General features: G+C 49.8%; 1 protein-coding gene across 1 annotated transcript in view; it reads left to right on the top strand.

Annotated features, from left to right (window-relative positions):
• LOC310753762 (inositol polyphosphate 5-phosphatase OCRL-like) overlaps positions 1–10,105 on the top strand; it is a gene marked incomplete at both ends in the record, with an annotated part of 295,851 nt that extends 285,746 nt beyond the window's left edge. Inside the window, 3 exon segments of the mRNA XM_083595105.1 lie at positions 8,892–9,019; positions 9,837–9,948; positions 9,990–10,105. Coding sequence (XP_083451231.1) covers positions 8,892–9,019; positions 9,837–9,948; positions 9,990–10,105 — 356 coding nt within the window.
• Between the last annotated feature and the right edge of the window lie 1,991 nt (positions 10,106–12,096).

The following is a 12,096-nucleotide window of genomic DNA, read 5'->3' as shown; positions in this document are numbered from 1 at the left end:
CGATTGGTCAACTATGCCCAGAAGAAAGGCCTCTGGTTTCTTCAAGAAGGTATATTTAAATACCTTTTTCAGTTCATTATATATCGTCTCCCAGAAAGCCTTAATCCTTGGGCACGTCCACCAAAGGTGAAAGAATGTGCCTTTATTTTCTTTACATTTCCAACATTTATTATCAGGCAAATGATAAATTTTCGCAAGCTTGACCGGGGTCATGTACCACCTATAAATCATTTTCGTAATATTCTCTCTTAAGGCATTACATGCCGTGAATTTCATACCTGTGGTCCACAACTGTTCACAGTCAGCAAACATTATGTCATGTCCAACATCTTGTGCCCATTTAATCATTGCAGATTTAACCGTTTCATCCAGCGTATTCCATTTTAACAGCAAGTTATACATTCTTGAAAGTATCTTAGTTTTGGGATCTAGCAGTTCTGTTTCTAATTTTGATTTTTCCACCTGGAAGCCAATTTTCTTGTCCAGATTATATGCCTCCATTATCTGATAATAATGGAGCCAATCTCGCACTTTATTCTTTAGTTTCTCAAAAGGGAGTTGCAGTTTGTTAAGGGCAGTAACGCAAAAGCAGAGCGGCCATTTTGCATGGAGAAGGTTCCCGGCTCAGTCACCAGTGTGTGCAGATAGGGCTGGGCATGATCTCTGCCTGAAAGCTGCTGCCAGTCCATGTAGTCCGTCCTGAGCTTGATGGGTCAATGGTCTGCCTCAATATAAGGTAGCTTCCTATGTTCCTGTGTACTACAGCAGGGTTTGGAGGGCCACAAGAGCCCTGCCCATGAATTCAAGAACCAGGGGAAATTCTAAAAGTCTTTGCTGAAAGGACATCAAAGCAGGGGCCAGGTGAACCTCTTTGGGAGATTATTCTGAAAGGTTGGGTGCCATGACTGAAAAGGCCCTGCCATACTTGAAAGAGCAGGAGTTCCCTGGGAAAGGGCTGCCCCTGCTAAACATTCTAGTCAGTGGAGAGGCAGTGTAGCACCCTGCTTGTGGTTAACGCTTAGCTGGAATGAAATATTCAACGCAGCAATAGAGAAATTAAAATAATAATTTATTTGTCAGACAAATAAATGAGAGACACAGTGGTATATGGTTACCAAAGCTCTGCCCACTCCAGCCCTGATGGTCAGCACTTATATTTCCTCAGCCCAGCCCCCTTACTCCTCCTTTGGCTGCCTCTGTCCAATCAGCCTGGTTGAAATTCCTATTGGCTGTTTGCTAGAACCAATCATAAAAGATACACCCATTTCCTATTGCCTTTTATGGGAGACAAAGAGCTATATTTCCTTCTATCTATAAATGGCAAATAAGTAGTCATATATCTTAGATTAACATTATTATACCTTAATTATTATACCTTAATTAACATTTCACCTTTTGCCCTATTGCCCTATTCACTGCAAAACAGATGGCTAAAACAGATGGTGCATGGTTTTTTAATTTTTATCTTAAAAGGATCTTGGGTTCTCCTCTCACACATTATCAATGAAAGATCTCCTTCTTTGGAGGTCTTTAAGCAGAGGCTTGACAACCATATGTCAGGAGTGCTCTGGTGGTGTTTCCTGCTTGGCAGGGGGTTGGACTCGATGGCCCTTGTGGTCTCTTCCAACTCCATGATTCTATGATTCTATGAAATAAGAATCTAACATAAGAATCTAACATTTCTTACTTTCTAAATCTTTTGCATAATTACATTTAAGCCAATATATTTCATACATTAACATATATAGCTTTTTAGAAGGAAAGGAAAGGCCTTTTCAAAGTAAAAAAAGGAACTTAATAAAAACAGTTTTGAAAGCAACCCCTTAGATCTACACCCCCCCTTTCAAGCCAGCTGCTGTTTCTATTAGCTCTTTCCCTTTTAACCTTAGGAAGATGTGGCTCAAGTTTAATGGGAGGCACAATAATTATTACTATTTACCAATTCTTAATTGTGTTTTTGTAGCTTGATTGTATTCTATAATTTGTATGGTCAGTGTGACCTTTTGCTCCCAGCCTGTAATTTCCTTTTACAACCCTGAAATACTGCTATAGATCAATGGGGCCCTTGAACAGGAAGATAAAAAGCTGCCAGAGTATTCAGTCACCTGCTTTATGCCTGGCATGAGAGATACAAACATTTGCAAATATATATTTTTAAGCTCATTTTAAAATACAGATCTTGATCAGATGCCTCAGCAGTGCAAAAATAAGTGGGCCTTCTTCTGGTACCCTTTTCCCAAACCTTGAAACACTTGAAAGGCCAAATGGGATGCTCTGAATTGGGCCTGGAAGCAGTTCAAGAGCCAGTCTAGTTCACAGAGCACTAGCCTAATATGATCATACTGCCCAATCCTAGTTATCAGTCTTACTACATATTGCAGGAAGTGGCAGCAGGCTGCCCCCCGACCCCCGACCCCGTGAGCTAGCCTGTAGCTGTGGTTGCTTTGCTTTTTTCCAGCATTGTCATCTGATCACTAAAAATGAGCTTCAGAGACTTCTGACCTACGACCAGGTGAGAGACATCTTTGTGTTATATGTGGTGGTTTAGGATTTTGCCCTGTTTATTTCCTTTGTCTGGGATACCCCAGCCTAGGCTAGAGAAACCACTTTCAGGCAGTTAGGAGCAAAGTGTAGCTATAACATAGGATGACTGCGACTTCTACAAATGCTTTTTAAGGTTGCAGGTTTGTGCAACCTGAATTAGAAGCAAGTCCCAATTAAGTTGGAGGGTTGCCTTGGAATAAGTAGGACTGCTCTGTAGTTTCCCAGTTAGAGGGCTTTCCTAGCTCAGCACACGCTCCAGATGTTGTTGGACTCCCATCAGCCCCAGCATAGCTGCTGTCCAGCAATATCTAAAGGTCTAAGGTTTCCTGCTCTAGGTTTTGCATCTGTCTGGAAAATCTGTGTTGCTCACATGCTCTTATCAGCAGAGACTTCCATTGAGTCCAATTAAATTGCTGGTGCTTTTTGTTTTACATTTTTCTCTCCAAGGTTTGTGTGTTCATCATGTTGAGGACCTTTCTCCCACTTGGCATAAGGATCATTGGTATTTTGTGTTGAAACAGAGGCCTGATTGCTGCACCTTACGGTGGATTTAAGCTCTGTGAGCGTAGTCATGCCTTAGCTCTTTGAGAAGGATGCTGCAAGGAAGGCAAGGGGGGGCAGCCTCAGACTTCCAACATATGCAAAACCATCATAAAACATTAAAAACTTCCCTAAAGGCTGTATAGTTACTGTCAGAGCTGCCCAAGGTCCCAGCTCACAAAGGACCAACGCTGCTTCGTTGTTAAGTACAAAAGTCTTTATTGAAGTTCAGTTTCACTTCCAGAGCCGCAGCGCGCAGCTCTACGTCTCAACTGTCAGACCGCTGATGATCCCTCTGAATCTCCTCCCCCCGTACACCAGTTTAAGACCCTCGCCTTGCTCCACCTTTTCCGCTGCTCTTTCCTCCTCTGGGTCCGCCTGCTTGCCGGGGTCTCGCCCTTTCTAGCCTCTTCTGACGCTGATTCCCCTGAGCCTTCTCCCTCCCTCCGGCGGGCTTTAGGAGCTGGTTCCCCATCCGGGTCTCCTGCTGTCCCCCGCGCCTGCACATTTGAACTTGGCGCGCGCGCCCAGCCAGCAGCTTTCCTCCTGACCGTTTCACTGCTGCTGTCACTGCTTCCCCCTTCGGGGGGGCTAGCTGCAACTGACCTCCCCTCCATTCCCCCACTCTGCGATGGAGGCGTGGTCAGCCCTGACTCACCTCCTCTTCCCGCTGGAGGGGACGCTGGCCCTGACACATGTGACTCTTCCCCCCCACTACGCTCTGGTGGGGAAACTGGTCCCAATCCCCCACTGCTGCTTTGGGGTTCCCCTCTGGCTCCTTGTTTCTGGTGCGTCCCCCCTGGGACCCCCCTTGCTCTGACCATCGGCGCCCCCTTCTGGGAATCTTCTGATTCGCTGGAGAAGCTCATGGAATCTCTCGGGCCACTGTCATACTCCCCTACGCTTCCCTCGGATTCTTCCCCTTCGCTCTCCAATTCCTCTCTCCCCAGTGCTCCTGCTCCTGATTCCCTGACAGTTACTTATCTCCGTGACACCTTTTGGCATCGCAGGGAACCAGTGAGAGCAGTCCGTCAAAAAATTACTTTTTTAAAAAATGCGTAGTTTTATGTTGTGGAGGCACAAAAATATTTTGGGGATCATATAGAACTAGCCAAACTTTTAAAAACTCAATGAAATGTAAACTAAAAAAGAAAGTTACACTGGGGGCGCAAAAATCCTTTAGGAGACAAATAAATGCTTTCCCTTTTTATATTCTTTTGTTAGGATCACTTTCTCTTACCCCCCAGTATCCTGTCACCATCTTCTGTGCAGCTGCTGCTTTGGAGGACTAGAGAGGAAAGTGGGGTGGGGGTGGGAACTGAGTCGCTTCTTTTCCTAATTCTTGAAGTTAAGGTTTCCCCCATACACCTGTGAGAACAGGATGCTGTACTAGATGGGCCATTGGCCTGATCCAGCAGCCTCCTATTGTGTCCTTCTGTTCAATTCTTCACCGTCTTAACTTTCAATTTACAGACAAGCCAACTTGGCTGTGCCAAAGAATGTATCTACCTGACCTCCTCCCGTTTTAGGTGAGACGGTGGACATTTCCCTGGATGTGTACGTCAGCAAGGAAGAGAAGATTGAGGCTGTCTTTGTCCTTCACCTTGACCGTGGCAAGGACTATTTCCTCACCATCAGTGGGAGCTACCTACCAAGCTGCTTCGGGACCTCCTTGGAAGCCTTGTGCTGGATGTCTACCCTTCCCACTCTGCTTGCCTGCTTGAAAAACAGCTGCTCTTCCACTCAGAAATGTGGGGGCTGGGGGTCCTCCGCTGCATTCAGCTTCAGCTTCTGTAGCTGTGCATCCGCTTCCTGTGTGCTGTTCATGCCCTTTGTTTGCCTTGACTGAGTCATCCCAGGTTCTGGTCCTCCCACCTGCCCTTTCGCAGGGCCACTGAACCGTGTGCATTTCCCTGACATCTGCCCAGATACTGTTCAGCCAACGGGCTGTTTCTTTCTCTTCTCAGGGCCTGTGCCATTAACACCCTTGGTTGTCTTTTGCTCTTGCCTTCAGCCTCTGATCTCAGGGAGAAGACAGCTTCCTAGAAAAGGTAACAGTTGGTTTGCTATCCTCTAGATGTTCTTGTAGCGGGCTCAAATCAGGCACAGGCAACGCCCTGTTTACACGGGGGTTGCGTTCCGAGGTACCGTGCGTTTAAATGAAATTGCGTATATTGGGGACAGCATTGGAAAAGCCTGCAAACACCCTCTAAACTTCCGGAAACCCTTTTGAAAGCCCTTTTGAAAACCAGCAGCACTTGCCAGCCTCCCTGCAAAACTCCTTGCTCCAACTCTCCACAGGCCTGAAAGGTCAGTGCCAAAGCTCCTGGGAGGGAGTCGAGATGCTGTTTCCATGCCACTTTGCCGCTTTTGTGCTCTTGGGGGGGACATTTTTGCTCCTTCAAGTGCCCCTTCCAGCTTTGCGGCAGTGTGCATGTGCCTCGAAGGCACGTAAATGGAGTTGCCCTTGTCAACGATCAGCAGCTGCTCCATGCAGTGGCAGCTGGTCCCTTAGGGCAAACCAGGCACTACCCCACCAACCTGACTTTCCTCTCAGGCAACCCGCACCTGCCTGCCTTCTGATTCAAATCCAGTCCAGGTGGTGGCTCTAGCTCTCTGCTTTGGTCTCTTCCCTAGTCTCAACGTGGCCCTTGTAGAACTCGGCAGAGGAGAACGGAGACGAAACCAGAATTTGCCATCACTGCTTGTCACTGATTTTGCGCTGCTTGACTCTGGGTCCGCTTGCGATTGGCAGCCCGGGAGGCAGAAAGCCCAGTCTCATGATGCAGGCGCCAGCCCCCTCTGGCCCCAAGAGCCAGTTTTCTCCTTGTCTCTGTGCTCAGCAACTGCTGCACAGACTATGCCACTCTGGCTTACTCTTACCACCTGAGCACTGGCATTTGGGAAGCGGTAGTGGCTGCTTTGGGGTGGCTCAGGGAAATGTCACTCCTCTCGAAATCATATCTACTTGGGTGTATTATCATAGCCACAAGGAGACAGTGGTGACTGTCAATTTGGACAGCTGTAGACATTTAGAATCATGGAGGATATGTTTATCAGTGGCTACCGGTCAGGGCTATTTCTTGCCACTATTATCACAAACCACATGCTTTTGATTACCAGTTTCTGGGGAACATTATGGACAAAGTGCTCTTGTCCCCGTGTCCCTATGGACTCCCAAGGGCATGTGGTTGGCCATTGTGGGAACAAAATGCATTGCTCCCCCCTCCTCTCTTTCTCTTTCTCTTGAATGTGGTAGCTTGAGATAGAACTAACCACCCTGAACATTTCTGGAGAGGAAGATGGGAAGGAGGCCGGAGGCATTGTTCACCAGCTGCTGTATGCTGCATTGCCCATACAAAGTCGTGGGCTGGGGCTCCAGCTGTTGCTCAGTTTCTACCACTGCCTCTGCAACGTGCTCTAGACAAGGGGTGGTGAACATGTGACCCCATCATCTCATCCTGCTGGCTGGGGCTGCAGCCCATCAACCTATGAAGGCCCATCCATGTTCTGTTGCTGTTTTTGTTACTTATTTCCTGCCCTTCACCCTAAGGTCCCAGGGCAGGTTCCAACAATTTAAATAAAATGTTAGAAGAAGAGAAGTTTGGATTTGATATCCCGCTTTATCACTACCCGAAGGAGTCTCAAAGCGGCTAACATTCTCCTTTACCTTCCTCCCCAACAAACACTCTGTGAGGCGAGTGGGGCTGAGAGACTTCAGAGAAGTGTGACTGGCCCAAGGTCACCCAGCAGCTGCATGTGGAGGAGCAGAGACGCGAACCCGGTTCCCCAGATTACGAGTCTATCGCTCTTAACCACTACACCACATTGGCTCTCTAGCCAAACCCCATGTCCACAGCTGCATATTTAGTAAGCTTTTGGGTGAACTGCACATCCGGAGTGGGAGGATTACTAGCTGCATATTAATAGGGGGAGGGGGAGCTTGGATTTGGGGTGCAAGCAATTTGTTTTTTGTTTCCCCACTCGAGATGCTTGCTGTGGCTAGGGCCGGGCGATATGTCAATATAGATATATTTTCAAATCAGCTTGAAGTCTAGATAGTGAGACTGGTTTCATAATTTCTGACCTGGCAATATATTGCGAATCATGATGTGTGTGTGTACTATGCAAAAAACACCATGTGGGGGGAAACTGTGAAGCCAGACAATGCCTCTACATAGCTCCATCTTATTTCAGACATTGTGATATATTGGTGTATTGCAATGTTTAGCTAGTGATATATCACCGTGTTGAAAGCCAGCTATCGCCCAGCCCTAGTTGTGGCCTCAGAGGGCAAGACTTGTCCACCCAGCTGGAGCAAGGAAAGAATGCATACAGGCACACATTCTGTCAGGCTCTCATGCCAGTCCCGCTTGTCATTGGACCTCCAGGAGAAGCAGTTTCTGGATATCGTACCCCAGGATGGTGATGACTCCACTGAGTGGCCAAGGAGATCTGGCTTTTGGTGGACCACCTCTTCAAGAATGCCTGCCACCAGGTGAGCTGAGGGGGACGGTACCATTGAAAGGATGGGTGTGGGCTGGAATCCAGTACCAGTTTTGGGGTGTGCAGGTTCCAAACCCCACAACTGATTTATATCTTAGCTACCGACTCGCTCTTACAAGCTCCTGCTGTGAGTATAGTGGCACCTTGGTGGAGCGGCAGCGGGTGGGACATCCAGCATATACTATTCCTTAGAGCGGCTCAGAAGAACCCAAGTGTTCCCAACCATTCTCTGTCTATCCCTAGCAAAGCGGCTCTCTGAGACTGGCCACTAGAAGAAGCGGGGAATGATTTCACTCTCCCATTGCCCCAAATCAGGAGAAGGGTAGTAGGAATGCTACTGTGGAAAGCAGGTGGGATACAATTCTCAGCCCTTGTGCCAGCTCTCTTGGTGATGGGCTTCTCTCCATTGTGGCATTCCTCGACCTCACATTATGCACCCCAGGGCTGGATTGTTCTTCATGCTATCCAGGATGTACCTCATCCCTTCCGAACGCATGGGTGATACTCTGCTTCAGGAGGACCTCTTCCAGACCCCGGGCACGCAGGACGAGCTGCAGGAGAGAATTGAGTGCCTGGACACCAGCATTCCCGAGACGATCCGTATCCTCTTTGGGGGACATTGTTGGGGAGCAGGGCTGCTTGGTGGTTTTCTTTCGCTCTTGGCTGGAGTGGACCTCACTTTTATATACCTGGTGGCTTAGGTTCCTAGGCCAGCCCATCCTTAAGGCTCTGAGACACAGCAAACTGAAATGCCCACAGTCAAGTCCAGTCATGCATCCAAACAGCTTCACAGCTTTAACCCCCATTTGAAAACATCAGCCTGGCTAGATAGAGCAGAGGTGGGGAACCTTGACAGGCCCGCAGGCCCCACATCTAGCATCATACGTGGTGTCAGATGTGGAGACAGGTAAAGACATGGCTGCAAAGGAGCTTCAAGGGTGCGTTCAATTGTTCTTTGGCAAGCAGGGTTTCTTGACCGCACTTTTGGAGTTGACCACTAGTATTTGTTGTTTGGATTGAAACCATGCCTGCAGAAGGACATTTCCTCGGCAGATCAGCTTTGCAGGCAGCTTCGTCAAGAGGGGAGGTGTGGGATAATTACAGTGGGATGGCTCAGCTGGTAGAGCGTGACACTCTTAATCTCAGGGCTGCGGGTTCAAGGTCCACCTTGCGCCAAAAGGGGGAACTTGCAAGGTGGGCCCAGATGTATAAGGACCAAGCTTCTTGCTTTGGACCAGCCTGGGAAGGAGGCAGGCTGCAGGTAACAGGACAGAACACTTCCCTTGCCAGGCTGTCAATAGCTGGCAGTGACCACTCGGTGGCCGAAGCTCTGCTCATCTTCCTGGAGGCAGTGCCAGAACCAGTCCTTTGCTATGAACTGTATCAGCGCTGCCTTGAGTGCTCACATGACAGCCACCTCTGTCGCCAGGTCGGCCCCAGAGCCCCATCTCTTCCTGGCTGGTCTGTGGTGTGTACAGAAGCATAGAATCAGAAGGGATTTCCAAAGTCATCTAGTCCAAATGTTGCCGCGAGTAACAGGAAATCCACTAAAACATCCCTGAAAGCCAGTAAACCGGCACACTGGCAGGAGGGCTAGTCTGGTCTGGGAAGCCTTGTTAACTGCAGAGGTTGCTGATGTCTCCTTTGATAACCATCCCTCTCGGTTGTGGAGGGGGGTGGGGTGCGCACATGTTGCCTTTTTGCTTTCTGACCAGGACTTGTAACAATAGCCCACCTGTTTCAGTGAACCTCGCTTGAATTTCCAACCCAGGAAGCGGCCATATACTGGGCCATCTAGCTCAGTATTGTCGAAATTGACAAGCAGTGGCTCTCCAGGATTTCAGACAAGGGATGTTCCCTACCCTCCTGGGAGATGCTGGGGGTGGAGCCTGAGACTTTCTGCATGAAAAGCAGGTGGTTTACTGCAGAGCTATGGCCCTTCCCCCAAGATATCTCAGTTGGTAGAGCATAAGACTCTTCATCTCAGTGTCCTGAGTTCGAGTCCCACCTTAGGCATTGCAGGGGGTTCGATTAGTTAACCCTTGTGGTCCCTTCCGACTCTCCAGTTGTATTGTTCCCCAAAGTTCCCAGCAGAGTTCTAGTCCGGTTACCATTTTAAACATTCTTTTTTTTTTATGCCAGGTCTAAACCTGCAAACATAACAAGTACACCGTGCTAGTGATCCATGCCCCTCCTCTAGCAAAGCTCTGCACTGAAACTCCAAACCGCCCCTCCCTGTCTTGCAGGTGATCTGCCAGTTGCCGCGGTCGCACCAGAACGTGTTCCGCTTCGTGGTGGCTTTCCTGCGGGAGCTGCTGAAATACTCTGAGAGCAACAACGTCAGTGGCAACATGCTAGGTAAGGCCTCCCTTCATGCAAATGTTTTCGCTTCCCTGCAGCCACCCTCTTCGCCAGCCTCCTGCTACGGCCTCTGCCCAACGTTCTACCGAGTGCCATCGGCTTCCTCCTGGGCTTCCTGCTGGGGGCGGATGACTACGAAAGGTGCCAAGCGTGACTGGAGACGAAGTTGGGAGGGAAGAGGCAAGGCCCAGCCTCTGTTCTCTGGTGCCTGCCCTTCCCCTTGTGCCATCTTGCCATGTGCCAGCTCCCTTCCCTGTGCTTCGCCCTTTCCACCTTTTCCTCTTGACTCCTGACACGGTTGCACACTTGGCTTTCCACATGGTTCCAGGGCATTGGCAGCAGGTTCAGGGTGCTTGGGGAGGGACCCTGTTGGAGGACAGTCATTCCCTGCCCATCCTACTACCACCACTGCTGCTCTCAGTCCCTGCGCAGTAGTCCACGCTCTCCCCTTCTGCTGCAGCTGAGCATGTGCTACTCTTGGTGGGTACCAGGCATAAGGATTCCTGGCCTGTCCTGGGATTGCAGGACCTCTTTCTCTGTCCCCCCAGCCTTGATGCTCATCAAGAAGGGGCAGGGCAGCCACTGTGGCCCATGTACGCCTTAGCCTGCTCTCTATAGTTCAGCTATCTGTCCCCATTCTGCCAAGTAGAGTTCTAGGGTGTTCATTCTTCATGAGACACTAAGCACTGCCTAAAGGGACCAGGGAGGAGGAGGGGGCGCAGGCTGGGCAGCAGGAGGGGAGCTGAGGCAGTGGGTACAGCTGGGTTGGGCTCCCCACCCGACCCCAAGTTCTGCAACTTTGTCTTTCTGCTTTTGTGTCCTGGGTTCCTGTACTTGGTGCACACACACTCTTAATTTATTGGGATGCGGTAGTTTCAAAATGAAAGATCCGTTGTGCAGAGATTGTTCTGGTGTTTGGAGGGGAGCTACAGTTGCCTTTGCTGGTTTCTCCACTGCTCTGAAGCTCAGCCAGACTTTCCAAATGTAGCCGCCTTGGGCCCTCGCAGCACACATGAGGGAGAGGCTGTGGAGAGGGGGTGCTGCATGGGGCATCAGGTCGTGCAGATACCATGGAATCTGACTTCGCTCTTCACAACAAGGCTTGCAGGTGCAGAAAGAGGGCTACATTGCTTCCCCAAGGTGTTTCTCTATTGTTCTCCTTCCTCATACTGCTTGCAGCTTGCAAGTTTCAGCCCAGCAGCAGCTGGCTGCGAATTATTGCATAGACTCTTGAGGGGAGGTCTGCCCTCCTCTCTCCCCATTAAGCTTTGTCTCCAGGGCTCAGTGGTAGGAGGGAGAACAGAGGCAGAAAAAGAACTGGGCTTGGCTTGAGGGGGTTATGAGACCATATGTGCACCTGGTGCCAAGGGATAAGGCTGCAGAACTGAGCAGAGCACACTTAAGAGCAGGAGGAGCTGAGCCCTGCTCCCGCCACCAACAACAGCAACTCCTAGATGTCCACTTGTTATTCTCAAGGGAGTCCCCAAAATGACCAAAGGAGACTGGAGCTCTGAGAGCAGCTATGGAGACTGCAGAGTCTGGATGGGAGCAATTTTATTATTTATTTTCATTTGAAGTGGGATGGAGTGGAGGCTAGATGGATCACTTGGGGAGGGGGGAAGCAGGCGGAGAGCAGTGGAACAGGATTGGGAACTTCCCCCTTCCCCACTGAAATAATCCAACTGGGCACCCTAGGAATTGGCAGGGCCAACCTGCGCATGAGGCGTTGCGAGGCCATTGGCTCAAGGGGGGGCACATCAAGTTCCATAGAGCACCATGCTTGCAGCCATGCCACTATTGTGACCACGGTCAGGCCCTTGTGAGGGTTTTGCCAACACAACCTGCTCCTCTAAATCCTCCTTTCCTAAAGGAGAAGCAGAGGCAAGGCTCAGGGTGTTTCTAGTCTTCCGGGTTGGCGCCTCCGGCAATGGCGGAGCTCCTCCGATCGGGAGGAACTTGCTCCGTGGAAGGCAGGGTCTGATCGCCACAGCGAAGGCGGAGACCCTCTGAAATCACAAGCGGGAGAAGCTTGTGAACTTGGGATTCGGCTGGCACCTTCAGCGCCTCCCCTACTCGCGGGGAAACCCTGTTTTGGGGATCCGGAGCGATGTGGGGTGAGTGGCGCAGTGCTTCGAATTGACTGCT

Source organism: Podarcis filfolensis (assembly GCF_964270895.1).
Source record: "Podarcis filfolensis genome assembly, chromosome: W".
NCBI lineage: Eukaryota > Metazoa > Chordata > Lepidosauria > Squamata > Lacertidae > Podarcis > Podarcis filfolensis.
This window is presented reverse-complemented; position numbering and strand designations above follow the sequence as displayed.